At 45.4% G+C, this 19,957-nt stretch overlaps 1 protein-coding gene across 3 annotated transcripts in view; it reads left to right on the top strand.

Annotated features, from left to right (window-relative positions):
• Window positions 1–19,957, top strand: part of MTMR12 (myotubularin related protein 12) — a gene marked incomplete at its 5' end in the record, with an annotated part of 63,839 nt that overhangs the window by 32,664 nt on the left and 11,218 nt on the right. For all 3 annotated transcript variants that reach the window (XM_082652502.1, XM_082652504.1, XM_082652503.1), the window contains 6 exons: window positions 348–441; window positions 4,721–4,850; window positions 10,484–10,559; window positions 17,196–17,302; window positions 17,950–18,074; window positions 19,543–19,621. In XM_082652502.1, the coding sequence (XP_082508628.1) occupies window positions 348–441; window positions 4,721–4,850; window positions 10,484–10,559; window positions 17,196–17,302; window positions 17,950–18,074; window positions 19,543–19,621 (611 nt within the window). The remainder of the gene's footprint in view (window positions 1–347; window positions 442–4,720; window positions 4,851–10,483; window positions 10,560–17,195; window positions 17,303–17,949; window positions 18,075–19,542; window positions 19,622–19,957) is intronic.

Raw genomic sequence — 19,957 nt, 5'->3', positions numbered from 1 at the left:
TTGGTTATTATCTGGTCAGCTATATATCTTTGACATGTCAGATTTTTGGAGTATCTGAAAATGGGACTTAAGTTTTTTTAGTGCTTTGTTTTTGAGAAATTAGACTGTGTTTTAAAAATTGCCCTAGAAACTCAAAGCTCTTGAAAACCTGACAAAATGGTTAGCGTTCTGTTTACTTGGCATTATTTCAAGAGATCACATCACAGATACAGACCTCAATGAGAGTTAGTTAGCATGCTGCTCATCGGAGCCCATTAGCATTACGGAGACCTAGACAACTTGGATCTTGTCTCTCAGTGTTTATCTGCCAAAAGCATGACTGTATCCATCGCTTGGTTCTTTTCCAGATTGTCAGTGGCATAATCCATCATACCCAGGCCCCTAAACTGCTGAAACGATTGTTTCTGTTTTCCTACGCGACTGCAGCACAAAACCACACAGGTAAGCTTTCATCCGCAGGTAGACAGGCCCCTTCCAGTTCCTACCTGCAACTTCTGGGATAAAACCCATCCATGGGTTTTGTTCCCCTCTTCTCTAGCAGTGGGTCGCCTCTTGCTTGGGTGAGTCATTCAGATTTCTTTTAAAAAAAGGTTTCTATTTCTTTCCTGTGACCTTTGTTTCTTTAACTTATCTTTTAGGTTTGTTTGCTTTTTGTGAGGGATTATTTGTTTGTTGCTTATGAAAGAAAATCAATATATTATGATTGGGAATGTGAGGCTATAGAGAAGCAAAACTGAGACAAGTTTAAAATCACTCTGTCTGCCCCTGGATTCTGTTTTTCACTTTAATACACTTGGTTTCATTTCATGAGACCCTAAAAAATGTCTTGCATTCTAGAAAGTTTTTAAACAACCAGAACATGCCTTATAGCAAATGTTTGGGGGATGGGGAATGGAACAGTTGTACCTAAGAGAGCACATCAGAAAAGTAGTTTGGTTAGAAAACTTAAAATTCCAAATGTTTTCCATTCGATTCCCTGAAAAAGAGAGCAGTCTTTTAAGTAAGAAACTGTGGTCATCTGAATTAGCTATTAATAATGCCTAGCTTTGTACAGTGTTTCCACAGATGTCTGTCTTCTTCCTTCTCTGGATCTCTCCTCCTCCATCTGTCCACTTGCTCTGTCCATTCCTCTTTTTTTTTAATTCCAAATTATTAACAGTATTTTTATTTTTTCTTCCCGTTTTATTGAGATATAATTGACACATTACTGTATAAGTGTAAGGTGTACAGCATAATAATTCCATTCACATACATCTTGAAATGATGGCCACAGTAAGTTTAGTGAACATCCATCATCTCATATAAATATAATATTAAAGAAATAGAAAAAATTTTTTTCCTTGTGATGAGAACTCTTAGGATTTACTCTAAAAGCTTTTGTGTATAACGTACAACAGTGTTAATTATATTTATCATGTTGTGCATTACCTTCCTATCTGCCCATTACTCTTAACGTGAAGTTGATGTTTACTGATCCTGAGTGCCATGTGCCTTTCATCGGGGAGGTGGCGTGTTAGTTTAACTGCATGTATCATGCTTTCTGGAATGCAGAGTAGCTTTGTCACTAACTGCTCATTTGGTAAATGTTTATCGAACGCTTGCTGTGGGTCACACACCCTGGGGATATGAACAGGACTAAATCCCTGCCCTCTAAGAGCTTTAAGTCAAACAGAGTGATGTGTCCTGTGGTGGGAGGGAACGACCACGCTGGGGGAGGGAGGGCTGTCAGAGGGCGAAGGCTGGTCCTGAACTGCTGGTGAAGGATGTGGAGTGGCCGGTAGGCAGACAGGAGTATTTGAGGCAGCAGGACTGGCGTGTGCAGAGATGCAGATATCTGAGAGAGTAGCTTGCATTTGGGGGACTATGGTGGTCTAGTAGAAAAGGTGTGAATTTCCAGGTCTGTCCCACCTGAGTTCAAATCCTCGTCCAGCTGCCTAGTAGCTGTGTGATCCTGGGGATGGCACTTAACTCTTGGGCCTCTGTTTTCTCATTTCAAAAAATAGTGTTGTTAATGCTTCCCTTGAAGTGTTGTGAAAATTACAAATTGTTAAATGCATGGCACACAGGCGCAGTCATTAAATGAGGGTTAATTGAGAGTGTAACTGCTTACTCAGGACAGATTACGCTCAGAGAGCTCCACTGACGTAAAATATACTTAGCACTACTCTCAGGCCAACACAAAATTTGTTCCTTAATTCAGTAAGTTCATCTTTGTGAATGGTCTTTTCACTGTAGCCGTATGTATAAGTGCTGATTAGCTGGGTGCTGGCTGACAACAGCTTGTTACAATATGAGATACACAAAATATGACTTCTTTGTTGATTGCTATAATTTACATAAACATTTATTGGGTCTACATTTGAAAATCATACTGTATTTTTAGGAATTCTGCCACTTCCTTATATCCTGATGCTTGGTCTGGACCCAGCACAGGACGGTTTCTCGGCTTCCCAGCATGTGTTGATCTGTGTGCCGAAACCCTTACCTTGGCTGACCCTGGCAGTAAGATCCCACATGCTGCGGGGCAACTAAGCCCGCGCGCCACAACTACTGAGCTCAGTACCTTGTGGTGGCTTTTTGTGCCAGAAAGCCCAGGATATATAGCATCTTCTATTCTATCTGAATTCTAGACTTCTTTTCTCCTTCCACCCTCCATTTTTTTTGATGAGTAAAGGTTATAACTGATAGATGCGAGTTGATCAATTTGCTTTTTGATTGAGTAGGGGTTTCTAGAGGTGGGTGCCAGTCTGAACATCTTTCATTTTACTCAGGTTTAATAATTCACAAATGTACTTTGGCTAAAAGGTCCTAGGAGTATTGTTACTACTTATGTCCATGGGGGAATTTATTAATATTTGCATTTATTACTTTATGGAAATTTACTGCTGCCTGGGTTTGAATTGCATTTCTGCCATTGCCTAGCTCTGTGACCTTGTGCAAGTTAATTGGCCATTCTGTGCCATATCTGTAAAATGGAGGAAATAATATTACCTACCCTGTAGGGTTGTGAGGATTGAGTTATTATATGTAATATGCTCAGGATAGTGCCTGGTGTACTAAGTGCTATGTAAGCTTAACTGTTGTTGTTGTTGTTGTTGTTCTGTGGTACGCGGGCCTCTCACTGTTGTGGCCTCTCCGGTTGCGGAGCACAGGCTCCAGACGCACAGGCTCAGTGGCCATGGCTCACGGGCCCAGCCGCTCCGCGGCACGTGGGATCTTCCCGGACTGGGGCACGAACCCGTGTCCCCTGCATCGGCAGGCGGACTCTCAACCACTGCGCCACCAGGGAAGCCCCTTAACTGTTGTTTTTTAATCATTATTTGTCTTATCATCCTTTGTACTATGATCTGTTTGTATTAAAAGGATTAGGTGGGAGTTTTATTAAACACTTTGTTTTTCCAGGAAGGCTTGATTTTTTTTTTGATATTTTTGTTTATTTTAAAAATTTGTTTATTTTTTTGGCTGTGTCGGGTCTTCATTGCGGCACACGGGCTTCTCTCTAGTTGTGGCACGCAGGTTTTCTCTCTCTAGTTGTGGCACGCAGGCTCCAGAGCGTGTGGGCTTTGTAGTTTGTGGCACGTGGCCTCTCTCGTTGAGGCGTGCGAGCTCAGTAGTTGTGGCGCGCAGGCTTAGTTGCCCTGTGGCATGTGGGATCTTAGTTTCCCGACCAGGTATCAAACCCATGTCCCCTGCATTGGAAAGTGGATTCTTTACCACTGGACCACCAGGGAGGTCCCAAGGCTTGTTTTTTTAAGATGTGCACAGGTTTGAATGAACTGATTTGTGTAAATACCCAGGGGTTGGGCTTCCCTGGTGGCGCAGTGGTTGAGAGTCCGTCTGCCGCTGCAGGGGACACGGGTTCGTGCCCCGGTCCGGGAGGATCCCACATGCCGCGGAGCGGCTGGGCCCATGAGCCATGGCCGCTGAGCCTGCGCGTCCGGAGCCTGTGCTCCGCAACCGGAGAGGCCACAACGCTGAGAGGCCCGCGTACCACACACACAAAAAAAAAATACCCAAGCGTGTTTGGCACCCGTCACCCCCATCAAGCTGTTCTGTGGCTTGGGAGAGGACCAAGGACACACCTGCTGGGCTGCAAGAGTAGTGCTACTGGGCACTTCCTCCTAGCAGGTAGCGGCAAGGTTAGGGACAGAAGTCCCCGTCACTGTGATGTGGCCCTTGGCTTGCAGGCCCTGACCTTCACCATAGCTGTCTGATTTGTTTCTAGCCCTCAGAAACCAGGTGTCACACTGAAAACGCCTCTTTGGGCAGTGCATCTTCACACTGAAGGAGGCTTCACACTCAGCAATCTGGCATGCTGTTCAAATGAGTTTGCCATCTTATGCACACATTGGTAGGGCTAAAAATATTTTATTATTTTAGCATTTGTGCCAAGCCTGTCTTTTAGTGCTGCACAGGATCTTTTTATGTTATATAAATTATCTCATGGTCAGATGACTGAAAATGGAGCTATAAATTACTTTTGCACGGAATGGAACAAGAACAGCTGCTTTCGCCCAGCACAAAAGACAGAGCCTCACTCATAATTTTGGTTGAATGACAGAAAAAAGGAACAAGGTTAGGATGAAGCAGTGAGTTCATTCTGTGGGGATAAAAGTGGGCTTAGTGGAGGAAGTTGGGGCCCGAGGAGCCACTTTCACACCATTAAAATACCAGGGCTTCCCGACAAGATTTTACTGTCTTTCTCAATTTGTTTTGTTAGCTACTGATCCCAAGAACCATGCCGTAATGTTTGACACACTTCAGGACTGGTGTTGGGAGCTGGAGCGGACCAAAGGCAACATGAAGTACAAAGCAGTGAGTGTCAATGAAGGCTATAAAGTCTGTGAAAGGTAAGCTCTCAGTGTTGTGCTTTGCTTTTTGAACAGCTTTGTTGAGATTTAATTCACATGCCATACAATTCACCTGTTTGAAGTGTGCAGTGTTTTTTAGCACATACACAGGGTTGTGCAACCATCACTGCGGTCAATTTTAGAATATCTTCGTCATCCCCCAAATAACCCCTTACCCCTTAGTAGTCACTCCCCATTCCCCCGCTCCCCACTGCCCCAGCCCTAGACAGCCACTAACTACTTTCTGTCTCTATAGATTTGCCCATTCTTGGCATTTCACATAAATGGAACCATATAATACGTGGTCTTTGTGCCTGGCTTTGTTCACTTAACATAATGTTGTCAAGGCTCAGCCATGTTTAGCATGTATCAGGATTTCATTGTTTTATTACTGCTGAATAATATCCCAGGATATGGGTATACCATATTTTATTTATCCATTCATCAGTTGATGGACACTGGCTTCTTTTCGCGTTTTGGCTACTATGAATATGCTGCTACAAACATTAGTATACAAGGTTTCATGTGGACATGTATTTTCAGTTCTCTTGGGTATATTCCTAGGGGTGGAATTGGTGGGTCATATAGTAACTCTGCGTTTAACCTTTTGAGGAACTGTCAGACTGTTTTCCATAGCCACTGAACCATTTTTACACTCCCGTCAGCAACGTTATGAGGGTTCCACTTTCTCCACATTGATACTGTGCTTTTTTAAGAAACCCTTAAAGTATCCCTTAAAACATTCAGAAGTGAATTTGTCTTTTCCTTCCCATTATTATATCTGTATTCTAAATGTATAACTTTTAGAGGCATTTCTGAATTTATATCATATTTGCTTTCCTTTTATCAAGCGTTTTATTTATTCATTCAATAAACATTTTTTTAATGTAAATTTATTTATTTATTTTTGGCCGCATTGGGTCCTCGTTGCTACGCACGGGCCCCCTCTAGTTGCGGTGAGCGGGGGCCACTCTTTGTCACGGTGCGCAGGCTTCTCATTGCAGTGGCTTCTCTTGTTGTGGAGCATGGGCTCTAGGCACGCGGGCTCAGTAGTTGTGGCACGTGGGCTCAGTAGTTGTGGCTCACGGGCTCCAGAGCACAGGCTCAGCAGTTGTGGCGCACAGGCTTAGTTGCTCCACGGCAGGTGGGATCTTCCTGGACCAGGGCTCGAATCCGTGTCCCCTGCTTTGGCAGGCAGATTCCTAACCACTGCGCCACCAGGGAAGTCCCTCAATAAACATTTCTGAGGGTCTCCTATGTGCCTGACAGTGTCCTGGCTACTGAAGATAGAGCCTAAAAATCCCTGCCCTCATGGAGCTTTTGTTCTAGAGGAGGAAAATGATGATAGAATAAGTGAGTAATTATAGTGTATTAAGAGGTAATAAGTGCTATGGAGAAAAATAGATCAGGCCAGGGACTGGGGCGTGCTGGAGATGTTGGCAGGAGGGTTGGTCAGGCAGAGGGAACAGCAGGTGCAAAGGCCCTGAGGTGGAATCTTGTCTGGCTTGTGTGAGGAACAGTGAGGAGCCCAGGGGTTGGAGAGGAGTGAGCAGGGGACAGAGCAGTAAGGAGGTGTGATCAGGGAGGAGAGGGCCGGCTGGGTGCTGATGGGCAGGGAGGGTTTCAGAATTTATAGTGCAGTGTGGAGGAGTTTGAGCAGAGGCGTGATGTGATCTCACCTACATTTTTAAAGGATGACTCTGTTGTAATCCTTTTTTTGAAACTTGAATCTTACTGTTTTGGAACATAATCCTCAACACCCTGCTGACAGTTTCAAAAAATTAGTATTTTCCTAGAGCATTTTGTACTTACGGTTCCAACGGGCCTTTTCAGTAGATCAGTTTTTTTGGGTTTTTTTGTTTTTTTTGCGGTACGCGGCCCTCTCACTGTTGCGGCCTCTCCCGTTGCGGAGCACAGGCTCTGGATGCACAGGCCCAGCGGCCATGGCTCACGGGCTCAGCCGCTCCGCGGCATGTGGGATCTTCCCGGACCGGGGCACGAACCCATGTCCCCTGCGTCGGCAGGCGGACTCTCAACCACTGCGCCACCAGGGAAGCCCCAGTAGATCAGTTTTGATTTTGATCAGTCTCAGGCACTTATAAGGTTAGCCCTCTCGTTACAGCACAAACCAGGGTGACAGTGGGGAGGGGCCTGCAGGGCAGGTGTCGGATCACACCCCCCATGCCCACGCTGCCCCTCCTCCCCCTTTATAGTCACAAAGCTTGGAAAGGGAGAACAAGCGCTCAGTCAGGAGGAGGTCAGAAAGCCCTGCTCCTAGGAGGTGATATTTTGTAATGTGATGTTGACACTGATAGCAGGCATGCCCATTCCCAGGATCCTGCCACATACTGATTAAATTCATTGGTATTTGCATAGGTGGCAGCACATCAGAAATATACCAGGTAGAGAAGGTGGGTGGAGTGGGGTGTCAGGGGGTTCTAATTAGTGGTCAGGGGGGAGAATGGAGCCTCAGCGAGATTTTGCTGCTCAGAGCACTCGGTGCAGACTCACTCCCCCTGGACTGCCCCAGCCATGCACTCGCCCCTGCGCTTCTGCCCCACAGGGATGAGACAGGAAAAGCTGTGCTTTGTTTCTTACCTGGCACTGTGGTAGCTGCCTGCATGGTCTCCCCCACCCACTCTGGCCCGCGGCATCCATTCTTCCCCTGCTTCATTGGCTCCTTGCTGTTCATGGTAGAGAGGATAAAACTTCGAACAGGCCCTTCATGGCTTGCCTCATGCCTAACTCGCCAGCTTTGCGTGTACCCCTCCAGCCACCCTGAGTCCCTCCTGTGGGCCTTGCCTGTGTGCTCTGTCTAGGATGCTCCTTTTGCGTCCAGCTTTACTAGTGAGTTACCTCCACTTCATCGGTCAGATCTCTGCCCAGGTGTCTCTTTTAGGGAGTCTTCCCAAGACTAGATGAGGTCTCCCGTGAGAGCTTTCATTGCACTGTGTGCCTCTCTCCTTAGCACCTCTTCCGATCGTGAGTTTATTCTTATCTGTATCACCATTTGGTTAATGTTTGTTTCTGCAGCCCATCAGTCCTGGGGAATCAAGGACACTGTTTTGGTTCATCTTTATATCCTCAGTACCAAGTATAGTGCCTGACTTATAAGACCCACTCAATAAATTGGGAACAGTGAATAAATTAATGAAAGCCCCAGTGGTAAGAGAAGACCCCGGCCAGTTTGGATAAGAATAAGAAACTGAGTGTCTACTTTGCCTTCTCCTGAAAAGGCTTTCTTCATGCCACCTCCCTGTGAAGGTATAAGAAGGTCCTCAGCCCTGTCGGGACTGTGTAACACAGGGGAACCTAGGAATTGATGCAGCCACAGGAAGACACTGCTGCTCTGGTGGTGTCGCTCTGGGGGTTCCCTCACCCTAACTGAGGTGGCGCCTAAGAGGATCATACAACCTTCCTTGAATAAGGTCAGCTTATATGTGGAGAGGCTGTTTACTTTGTATTCAAAACTCCTCCTGGTGACTAAAATGAGTGCTGTCCCAGGTGGGAGGGTCAGTTGCTTGTAGACATCGGGAGTCTCCCAGCAGAGCCTCCGTAGAACCACCTTGAGTTCACTGGGACAGGAGGGGACATCACAAACCTCCCCACTGGTGCGGAGCTGTCCCTCTCTTTGCAGCCTCCTTTCTTCAGTGACTGCATGGTACACACGCTAGTACACTGGGTTCTGACATTTTTTTCCCCGTTGGTGAAACACTGTTCATGAGGCACAATTAACTTGTGAAATGTTCAACCACACTAGTAGAGGAAGTCATGGAAATTTTTTAAAGCAGTGTGGCCCCATCCCAACTTTGTCGAATGAGCCTCTGGGGAAGGAGCTGAGAATCTGGTTTACACAGAGCCCACGGGCGACTCTCCTCTGAGGGCTGGGAAACACTTGTCTGTTTGTAAGTTGCCATCTAAGGCGCTGCTTCTCATGGTTGACTGTGCAGCCCAGTCCCCTGGGGAGCTTGTGAAAGTGCAGAGTCTGCTCCTGTAGGCCGGGGCTGCTCTCCTTCTAAGTGTCCCGGTAATGCTGCTGTACACTTTGACTAGCAGGACCTTCTAGAACAACAGCTGTCATCCTGATTACACACCTGGAGAGCTTTGACACCTCTGATATTTCATAGTTCTGCGGTGGAGCCTGGACACTGGGAATTTTTAAATCTTCCTGTGTGATTTTAACAGGCAGCCTGCGTTTGAGAGTCATTGATCTGTGAAGAGGTTTTTGCTTCAGTGACAGCACCTGAAGAAGGGATAGTAAGCCCACCCACTCAAGCGGACGTGAAAGAAAATATTCCAAGCACTTCGGAACCTCTAAAGCCAAATAACTCTTCTACGTTTTAATGGTCTGAGGTATCTTAGCCTTGACCAGTTGTTCCCAAACCTGGTTTCACATCACAATATTATGGGAGCTTTGTTCCTTTTAATTACCTTTAAGATTTTTTTTTTAAGTGGAAAATTTCAAGCAGTATAAAAGAAAAGAGAATTTGATGAATTCCTTTAACCCGTCACCCAGCTTCAACAGTTACTAACTCATGGCTAGTCTCTGTGCCTCTACCTACTCCGACCCTCCCCCTCCCCCGTCCTGCCCAACTATTTTGAAATAAATCCTAGAGCTCATCACATTTCATTCATAAATATTTAAGTTTTACATCTCTAAGAATGAAGGACTCTTTTTATAAACATAAAAGCATTATCACACCTTTCACATTTAGCATTTGATTCCTTAATATCATTCAGTACCCAGTCAAGTGTTGAGATTTTTCCCATTGTTTTATAAATTCTCAAAACAATTTATTTTTCATCGTTTTATCTGTTTTATCATTAATCAAGATTCAGTGAGGGACTTCCCTGATGGCTCAGTGGTTAAGAATCCACCTGCCAATGCAGGGGACACGAGTTCAATCCTGGTCTGGAAAGGTCCCACATGTTGTGGAGCAACTAAGCCCGTGTGCCACAACTGCTGAGCCTGTGCTCTAGAGCCCGCGAGCCACAACTACTGAGCCCATGCGCTGTAACTACTGAAGCCCGCGTGCTCTAGGGCCCATGTGCCGCAGCTACTGAAGGCTGCGTGCCTAGAGCCTGTGCTCCACAACAAGAGAAGCCACCACAATAAGAAGCCTGCCCACTGCAACGAAGAGTACCCCTTGCTCGCCACAAGTAGAGAAAGCCCACATGCAGCAACGAAGACCCAACGCAGCCAAAAAAAAAAGATTCGATGAGATTGATATCTTGAAAACTGATAGGTTTCTTAAACTTCTTAATCTATAGAGTCTCACACTATTAGCTTTTTCTTGCAGTTTATTTGAAGAAACCAGGCCACTTGACTGATAGTTAGTTTCCTACGGTCTGGATTTTGATGAGTACATTGCCATGGTGATTTTATTCATGAGGAAACAGACCCAGAGAGGTGGGGCAACTTACCTAGGGTTACACAGAATCAGAGGCAGAGCTAGGATTTAGATTCCTGATTGATTTCGACAGAGACGGTTCATCTGCACTGGTTCTTCTTAAGAGGGAAACGTGGTCCATGTCATGACACTCTGCTTAACTTCCTGTGTTCATTGACGTTGAGCTTTCATATTTAATGAATTAACTCCAGCACTAAAACCGATGACATCTCTTTCTTCTAGGTTGCCAGCATACTTTGTTGTCCCCACCCCTCTTCCTGAGGAGGACGTGCCACGCTTCCATGGTCATGGCATACCAGTAAGTGCATCTGGAAACCCTAAATGCATGGCTTGCTCATTGGCCCATCCTGGCAGATTATCCTACTTAAAGCCCTTGGCTTTGGTATTAAAGAGTTTGTCCTCAGTCCAAGAGCAATCTAAAAATATCTTAGGGACTCCCTAGAGGAGCCTCTTTGATAATGAGGCTCCTGGGGTCAGAGTTCTAAAGTTTTCACAGATGCACTGGAGTTCTTAGCAGAGACATCTTTAAAGAGCTTTTGGGGGATTACAGGCCAGTCTGGTGTTGAAAGCCAGCCTAATTTAACACCTAAATTGTTTTGAGGCTGAGCCGACCCGTAAGGGTAGTAGAGTTTAAGGTTCCTCTTGGCCCACACCATTAATCTTGAATGGGCATGGCCGGGTTTCCTCCCAGAGACAACATGCAGAGCTTGCTTAGTTTTCACAGAATAGACTGGGATGGGAGCCATATTTAGTGTGTCACTGATCAGAGAAAGCAAGACCCTGGCAGTTATTCCAGTTTCTGATTGGCAGTTGGGAGTTGCCAAGCCTGCAGGGAATTGAGTACAGAATGAGAATTACAGACAAATGCTGTGCTATGCACATGGCTGGTTCACCAAAAAGGTCACTCCTGTAATGGGAGGTGACATGTCTAAGCAGGGGTCACATGCCCAGAAGTGTATGCAGGCCAGGTGGGTAATGAGTGTGGTCCTTGCAATGAAGCAGAGACCCTCTGCCTGGATGAAGGGCTGGCTGCTCTTCTCTGCCGGCCCGTTTGTGCCATGTGGGAATACGGGCCTGGTCTTGCCAGATGTCCAGACTTCTCAGGAGAAATCAGAGACATGGATTTTTATGTGAGTTTTCCCGATCTCTAAATGTGTGCAGCTGTTCACAACTGATTCAGATGTTTAAAAAACATGTCTTTGGGCCAGAGTCGGTTCACGTGCCACCAGTGTGCCACCTTTGATTTAGAGCAGTGGTTCTCAAACTTTCTGGTCTCAGGACTCTTTACACTCTTAAAAAGCATTGAGGGTCTCAAAGAGTTTTTGTTTATGTGGTTGTATCTGTTGATATTTGCCATATTAGAAATTAAAACTGAAAAACTGCTTAATGTTTATTTTAGTAAAAAACTCATTACATGTTAACATAAAAATTTCTGTGAAAAATAACTATATTGTCCAAAACAAAAAAATAGAATAGTACTGTTTTACATTTTTGAAAATAGAAGACAGCTACATTCTCACATCTTCTCACTTCCTTCAGTCTGTTGTGGTATATTAGGGTGTGGTTGAAGTACATGAAGAGAATCCAGCCTCACACAGATGTGTATTTGGGAAAGGGAGGAGTATTTAATAGCCTTTTCAGAGAATATGAAAATATTATTCTTTGACAGTATAACGAAAAATTGCTAAGTGGTGGTTTCATAAAGATTAATTGCAATAAGGAAACTGAAAACATAGTCAATGAACTTTTCATTCACTGCTAAATTAAAATCCATTGGTCTGTCTTGTACTTTGAATGGGTCTTAAAACATGCATGATTTAAAAACATAATACATTGGTCGTTTAGAAAGTATTAGCTCACTAGGTTATACAGGTCATACAAATTTTTTTTAAAAAATAAATTTATTTATTTTTATTTTTGGCTGCGTTGGGTCTTCGTTGCTGCACGCGGGCTTTCTCTAGTTGCGGTGAGCGGGGGCTACTCTTTGTTACAGCGCGCAGGCTTCTCATTGCAGTGGCTTCTCTTGTTGCTGAGCACGGGCTCTAGGCGCACGGGCTTCAGTAGTTGTGGTACGTGGGCTCAGTTGTTGTGGCTCACGGGCTCTAGAGCACAGGCTCAGTAGTTGTGGCACACGGGCTTAGTTGCTCCGCAGCATGTGGGATCTTCCCGGACCAGGGCTCAAACCCATGTCCCCTGCATTGGCAGGCAGATTCTTAACCACTGCGCCACCAGGGAAGTCCCAGGTCATCCAAATATTGACATGCTTTCTTAGATAAAAATCACGTTTGTTAATATCATCCCTGTCTCATCAGGAAAGTCTTTAAATATTGGGAATTTGTCCAGCTAAAAAGGCAGAGACTAGTTTTACAAAATTCTAATTTTTGCTTGAAAGTTCAACTTTTATCATTGGCAACAAATTGTCAGTTGTTTTCCTTAAGGGGATAGGCTTACTTCATTCTTGTTTTTTGTTTTTTTTTCCCCTAAAGAATGAATGTCTGCCAGATACCAAAGTCTGAACACCCGTAGTTTGTCTGTCATTCACTCTTTTTTTTTTTTTTGCGTTACGCGGGCTTCTCACTATTGTGGCCTCTCCCGTTGCGGAGCACAGGCTCCAGACGCGCAGGCTCAGCGGCCATGGCCCATGGGCCCAGCCGCTTCGCGGCATGTGGGATCTTCCCAGACCGGGGCATGAACCCGTGTCCCCTGTATCGGCAGGCGGACTCTCAACCACTGCGCCACCAGGGAAGCCCTGTCATTCACTCTTTCAGTTACAAGAATACAGCAGGTAGCTCAGCTCTCGAGTCAGTCTCATAGGTGCTTTTCCCTGAGACAAACACTTCCATGCTTTGTTTCCATTCCATCACACAGAATATAAAAAATATTAAATATTAAATGTAATGATCAAGATTAATATAATTCATAATGTTTAGTTCTTCATTATGGACATTCTGAAGTGAAACAATTATTTTTCTTCAAGTTTGTGGCAGTGAAGAATACAGTGGCGACCAGTGCTGTTGGTAGCAATACCTTGGTTGGTACCAAGGCACCAGCAGTTGTAACACTATCAGTGCCAATGTCAACACAGTGAAAAAGAGAAATTATATCTTAGTAATATTCTCAGACCACCTGTAAGGGAGGGTCTTGGGATCTGTAGACAACATTTTGAGAATGTTTTAGAAGAATAAACATGAGGGTCTTCATCCGTCAACCTTTCATAGATGACTCTAGGAGAAGGGGTATGCTCTGTGGGAAGAAACCAAGATGAATTGTCTACACACTTGGGAATAGGCTGCTTCTCCATCCAGCATTATATGAAATTTCACTACTCCCTGTTCTAGCCAGGCCTTGGGGCTGAGAAGTAGAAACTGTCCTGAGAAGACCTGTCCTGAGGAGTCAGCAACAGAACTTTGATAGAAACTGTAGGAAGGCGTTCTCATTTTATTAGATCAGCCTTAATGATGTGTCCTGAAAGTCGTAGTGGAGCTTGTGATGCACGGACAGTGGAAAAATATTACACAAAATGGAGTTTACACATTCACTCAGGGAGCACAGCTCTCAATACACATCACGTAAAATTTACCACTGGTGACAGTGAATATGTTCACAACGTTGTACAGCCGTTATCGCTAGTCTGAGAACATTTCCGTATCTCTGCTTTTTCACCCTGACTTTTCATCTAGTCTGGTCTTTCCTGCCTCCACTTAACTCCTGTTCGGAGAAGACCTGCATCATTTGTGATTTCAGTCATGCCCTTGCTGCCATTCTAGAGACTGTGGCCTCCTGGACCCTCTGCTGTACTCCAGTCCTGAGTATTTATGCTTTTGCTGCGGGGCTAGTGAACATTGCTACAGATTGTTCAGACCAAACAGCAGAGCGTTTTAATGGGATACGTGAAAACTGTTACCTTGCTTCACTTGGGCCCCTGTTCTGCTCAGCAGCCTGTCAGTGAACTCCCTCTGGTTCCTGTGTCGTTCTTCCCTGGGGCCAGGGTAGCCGTTTTTTCATTCTCTTTAAGTTGGCAATCCCACCCTTAACTCTCTTACTGTCATCGACCACCTTTCCCTTAGTCCCGAGGGGTCTTGGAGAGCGAGCGACAAGACCTCCCTCCTCCTCCTGTGGTCTCTCTATGCTCCTTCATCTCCGACCCAGACCTCTGCCCGGGCTCTTGATCTCCTCTGCCCTGGATTTGTCTTCCGTCGCTCTGCCCCTTCCGCGTGTATCTCCAGAGATTCTGCTCTCTTGAAGGCATTCTCAAGTCTCCCTCACCTGAAGAAGCCCTTCCTTAACAGTTGTGCGTGGGCTTGTTCTCCTTGCCTGCACTGCCTGTACTTCAGGACTGTACTGATTCTCTCTGCTTGCCTCTACCCGCTTTCCTCTTGCAGCAGGGCTTCTGCCCGCTCCCACTCTGCTGTTGACGCTCAGAGTCACTGAGCCTGGGTGGCCCCCGTTCTCCACACCGTCAGTCACTGTAGTTCTGGGTGAACCCCCCCCCCCCGCCTTTTTTGCCTTTTAAATTCCTATCTTGGCTTTGGAAACACGATGCTGTCTTGGTCCTCTTACCTCCTTAGTGGTTCCTTTCCTTCTTTCTTACGCTGCTTTCTAGCCTCCAATTGTAGAGGCTCCCCTAAAGCTCTTTGGCTCTATTAAGAGAGACACCTTAAGATGTACCAAATGTACAAGCTATTAGGTATAAAATAAGCTGCAAGGGTATATTGAACACCATGGGTAATATAGCCAACGTTTTATAGTAACTATAAATGGAGTATAAGCTTTAAAAATTGTGACTCACTATATCGTACACCTGTAACTTATATGGTACATCAGCTATACTTCAATTTAAAAAAGACCAAAAAAAAAGATCTACCAAATAATGAATAATGAAAAAAAATGATCTACCAAATAAACAGGATTATCACACTGATTCTTGTGTGTTGTCAAGTCATTCTTGCTAAGAACCCTGTGGCTCTTTCTCAGACAGAAATTGTACATATTACAATAGGAGAAGACATATGTCTTTTGCTAAATTCCTGTGAGAAGTCTCTCTCGGACCAAGAATTTTGCTTGTTTTCTATTTACTGTTTCAAACAGCGAGTGTAAGGGAATTGTCCCTTTGTGCCTCAGCTGGGAGGTGACAGTTGAGCCCCAAATAGGAAATGAGCTGTGGTTGAATGTCACCAAGAGCAGATTCTTTCTGCCCCAGGAGAGGAGATAAAAAGGCTTAAGAACACTTAACTTCCTAGAACGTGTCACGAGTCATGGCTAAGAGTGTCCCCCCCATCTCAGAGTGAGCTGCACCCACCGGGGGGCAGGAGTGCCTGGGCGTGACGTTGGAAAAGGGGGTAAGAGGGAAGCAAGGGGCCCGCTGATTTGTCTCACTGTTCCAACACTTCCGTCTCGTTAGGAGCTTACAGAGTCGGTGCTCTTTGGGCAGCTCCTGAAGCAGTTCTGCGTCCCTCTGGCCTCGCTCCGGGGTGGGCTCACGTCTCTTCCACTGAAGCTGGCAGGCAGCTCCTGTGTCCAGAGCTGCAGTCCTGCCTTCTTCTCCTAAGTCATAATCCTCATCTTGGGAGTCTCCTCAGTATCTTCACACAGATGTCCTGTGGGCACTAGGCACCCAGCATACCCAATACTGATTCATCCTCTTCCCCTGGAACCCCAAACCGGTTCCTCTTTCTGACTTTCTAAGCGTAGTGCAGAATATCGCCTGGGTTTGCTGATCTCTGATCTCCAGCCCAGGATGCTGCTGGCACACCAGTGTGTGGTCTCTACGGTGCAGATGACTGGCAAGAGGGGGCCTCTCTGGGCAGCTGAAATCCTCCTGGTCTGCCTTTGAGCCAGGGCCCGAAGGCTTGGTCAGCAGAGCAGTGCTGGGCTTTCGCCACCGTTGAACGCTTAACCAGACCTTTATACGGGGCACAAAATCCACAGCCGTACTCCCCGGCCCCAACCAATCTTCCCCTCTTCTCCATTACAGGCTCTCCTGGCAGGTTACTTTGCCCCCTAGTCAGTTCTAATCTCCTTGTGTTCCTATACAGCAGAGCAAACAAATGAAACTCCCACTGTATCCAGAAAAATGCCTGAACACTTGAATCAGTCACTTACGGGCATTCATATGATTTCTTTCTCTGTTGCCGTCCCTTTGTTGTTCATTGAAATTCCCTTCTCCTGTGGTTTGCCACATTCTACTTCCTATTATATTTGCAAATTTATTTCCCCTTTTAGGATATAAGCACCTTGAAGGTAGACGAAGTGCCTTAGCCCTCTTTCCATCCTCTCACAACCTAATTCAGTGCCTTGCATGTACAAGTCTCTTACCAATGTATGTTGAATAACCAACTTCCCATGCTTTCTTGCGTGGACTTTCTCTAATGGTGGGAGCTGCCCCCTTTTGGCCACCCAAGTGGAGCACGGCCTTGAGAAGTCACTGCCGCACTGTCTGTGCACCTTGTGGAAGTTATGCGGTCTCTCCAAGCCTCAGTTTCTTGTCGTTAGTGGGGATAATACTTATACCTGTCTCAGAGTGTGACTGTGAGAATTAAATGACTTAATTCATGTAAAATCCTGAGATAATGAGCTGCACTCCAGTGATAGTTTCTATCCTAATAATCCTAATAATAATGATGATGATGTTGTTTTTATCATCATCATCCAGGTTCCCAGCACTAAAGCCAAGTCAAAAGGTAATGTTAGGCTATAAGCGAGTCTGAGTGTTACCACCTAGACCTGAGTTTCTGTTGTTGTTGTCTTTAAGACTAAAGCAGCCTTTTTCATTATGAGTATAACACATTTATTCCTTGGCATAACAAAGTTGCATATATTCAGCTATTTCATATTGAAGGTGTACATTTCCCTGTATGAATTCAAATGCTAAGCTTACCTGTCCTCTGTTAGGTGGTTTACGTTACATCTGGAAAACCTTTATTCCCCTTTGCAGATATGGTGTTGGTCCTGCCACAGCGGATGTGCCCTTTTGAAAATGTCAGCACTGCCCAAAGAACAGGATGATGGCATTTTACAAATCCAAAAGAACTTCTTGGATGGGTCGGTACTGTTGTACATTTTGTTATCGTTTAGTTAGCTCAGTTTTTGTCTTCCGAGAAGCAGGGAACAGTTCTTGGTAGTTGGTCCATTTCAGTTTACCTGCTGATAAAGCACTTAGTGCTGGGGATACAGTTTAGAGTGGTCGTCTTTAATTTGAAAGGAGTGAGTGTAACATAATCATGAAGCACCTCAGCTGCATTGTTTTTAGAGATGCACGATGAAGCATTTGGGGGAAGTGGCATGATTTCTGTAATGTTGACAGCTGTCAAATCTAGGTCAAGGTATACGTCACTGTGTTATTCTTTTCTGCTTTTCTGCATGTTTGAAAATTTTCAAAATTAAAAGTTTAAAAAAAAACTAAACTGGATGAATTTAAAAACAGAAAAGGAGTAGACTTTGGAGTTAAATTGCCTTGGTTCAAATCCTGGCTCTTTCAGGTGATAAACTTTGTAATCTTGGGCCGGGTGGCTCTGCCCTTTGTTCCTGCATCCCCACCTCTGCTGGCTGGGAGCGGCAGCGGGCAGTAGTTGCCTCGTTGGGGAGGATTCAGTGGGACAGACCTGGGCGCCCAGGAAGTGCTCAGGAAAAACGAACTCTTTCTAACTCATGCCTGCTCTTCTAATCTCTTGTTACTTTTTGTTACCTAGAGTTTATAAGACCATCCACAGGCCACCCTATGAAATTGTTAAAACTGAAGACCTGTCAAGCAACTTCCTATCCCTGCAGGAAATCCAGACGGCCTACTCTAAATTTAAACAGCTGTTTCTGATAGGTGAGAAGAATGCCGAGCAAAAACTTTCTGTCACATGGGGAAAGACATGCCACGTGGATCAGGTGAAAGTCGGTGCCATTCCCCTGGGTTCCTCATGGCTGTACACAGAGGTTCCCAGCCGTGAGGGCTGGTGTCACGGAGCGGAGGGGCCAGTCACCACGGGGCCAGCTGCCCTCGGTACACTTGCTGCCGCCATTCTGCTCCAGGCTCTTGCCCTACTGCTGCTTCTCAGGGCAGTGAACACAGAGCCACCGTCCTCCTCTCTTCCTTCCCCAGTGGTGAGCGTTGAGCTTCTCCCTTAAAAGTTGTAGAACTGTGCAGTACCTGTATTCACCGGCTACTTTGTAAAGTGAATCATCTGTTTGTTTTCCTTAGTGGCTTATTAAATGGACTCCTCCCTCACCAAGTGGAAATATTTTATTTATTTTTTTTCCGATTGAGCATATATATATATATATTTTTACAGTGTAAAAAACATTCAGTTAATCTGAAATGTGCAAAGTAGAAAATGAAATATGCCCATCCTAGCCACCACCACTTCCCTGCCCAGGCTGCCCAGTGTGAACAGTTCAGAACTTGAATCAGATGTAATCAAAGTCAGTCACCTGTTGATCCTCTTCACTCTTGAATGAGTGTTTACCCTCAGATTTGTCACACTTATAGGTAGCTTTTCCTGACTTTGACTTTTTAGCCTAGTGGTCTGATTTAGGATTTATTCATTCATTCAGTCAACATTTGTTGAATTTCCATTATACACACTAACTATGCTAGGCATTGGAGATAAAGATGAATATGACACCAAGGGAAACAAGTGTGTACCTCTAATTAGAACACACTGTGCTATGTGTTATAAAATAGGTTTATAAAAAGCAGGCACCTGGCGGAGAAGTAAGAAATTGCACTAGTTGATCCAGGACTGTGATTCTCCGCTTCTGTTTTCACCATCCAGTACTTTGCAGGGGTATCTGCCTTCTCAGTGATTTGAGTTTGCAACTCTGACATGCAGTAGACTTCTGTAAAATGCAGGGCTTCTGTATCAAGGTGGATTGGGGGGATATTGTCTGGCGTGCAAGGTAAACGTGTGTGTTTAGTGTTCCAGCAGAAGCTAGCTCTTCCCTCAGGCCTCCTTGGCATTAGGACGTGGCCTGTTGCATCTTCCTCTTCTAAGAGCAGCAGCCTGGATGTCGACTCTGTCTGCCTAAAGCATGTTACTCTCCTTGTTGAGTTACAGGGTGGACTGTGGCTTAGTATACAGATTGTAGGGCACTTTTTACTTGAGCAATGCAAGTCTATTTTTGACTACCACACCATTCCAGGGGTTTACAATTCAAAAACAATTTCAGCTGAAGGTTTGAAATGCTGGATTCTCAGCCTAGTCTGGGGCAGCGCCTCTGAACAGCACAGGTTTTACAGCAGAGGCACAGCTGCAAACAGTGCCTGACTTCTTTACTCTTTTTCCTTTTTTCAGATAATAGTACCGAATTTTGGGACACAGATATAAAATGGTTTTCCCTGCTGGAAAGTAGCAGCTGGCTTGACATAATCAGGTATTTCAAGGCGTTGTTTTGCTCATGAATTACACAGTTCTCTAAGCCAAAGTAGTAGAGCAGGACTTCCCTGGTGGCACAGTGGTTAAGAATCCACCTGCCAAATGCAGGGGACACGGGTTCGAGAAGATCCCACATGCCGCGGAGCAACTAAGCCCATGCACCACAACTACTGAGCCTGCACTCTAGAGCCCACGAGCCACAACTACTGAAGCCCGCACGCCTAGAGCCCGTGCTCTGCAACAAGAGAAGCCACTGCAGTGAGAAGCCCGCACACTGCAACAAAGAGTAGCCCCTGCTCACCGCAATTGGAGAAAGCTCACGCTCAGCAATGAA

The sequence above is a fragment of the Grampus griseus genome (assembly GCF_964374135.1).
Source record: "Grampus griseus genome assembly, chromosome: 3".
NCBI classification, from domain to species: domain Eukaryota; kingdom Metazoa; phylum Chordata; class Mammalia; order Artiodactyla; family Delphinidae; genus Grampus; species Grampus griseus.
This window is presented reverse-complemented; position numbering and strand designations above follow the sequence as displayed.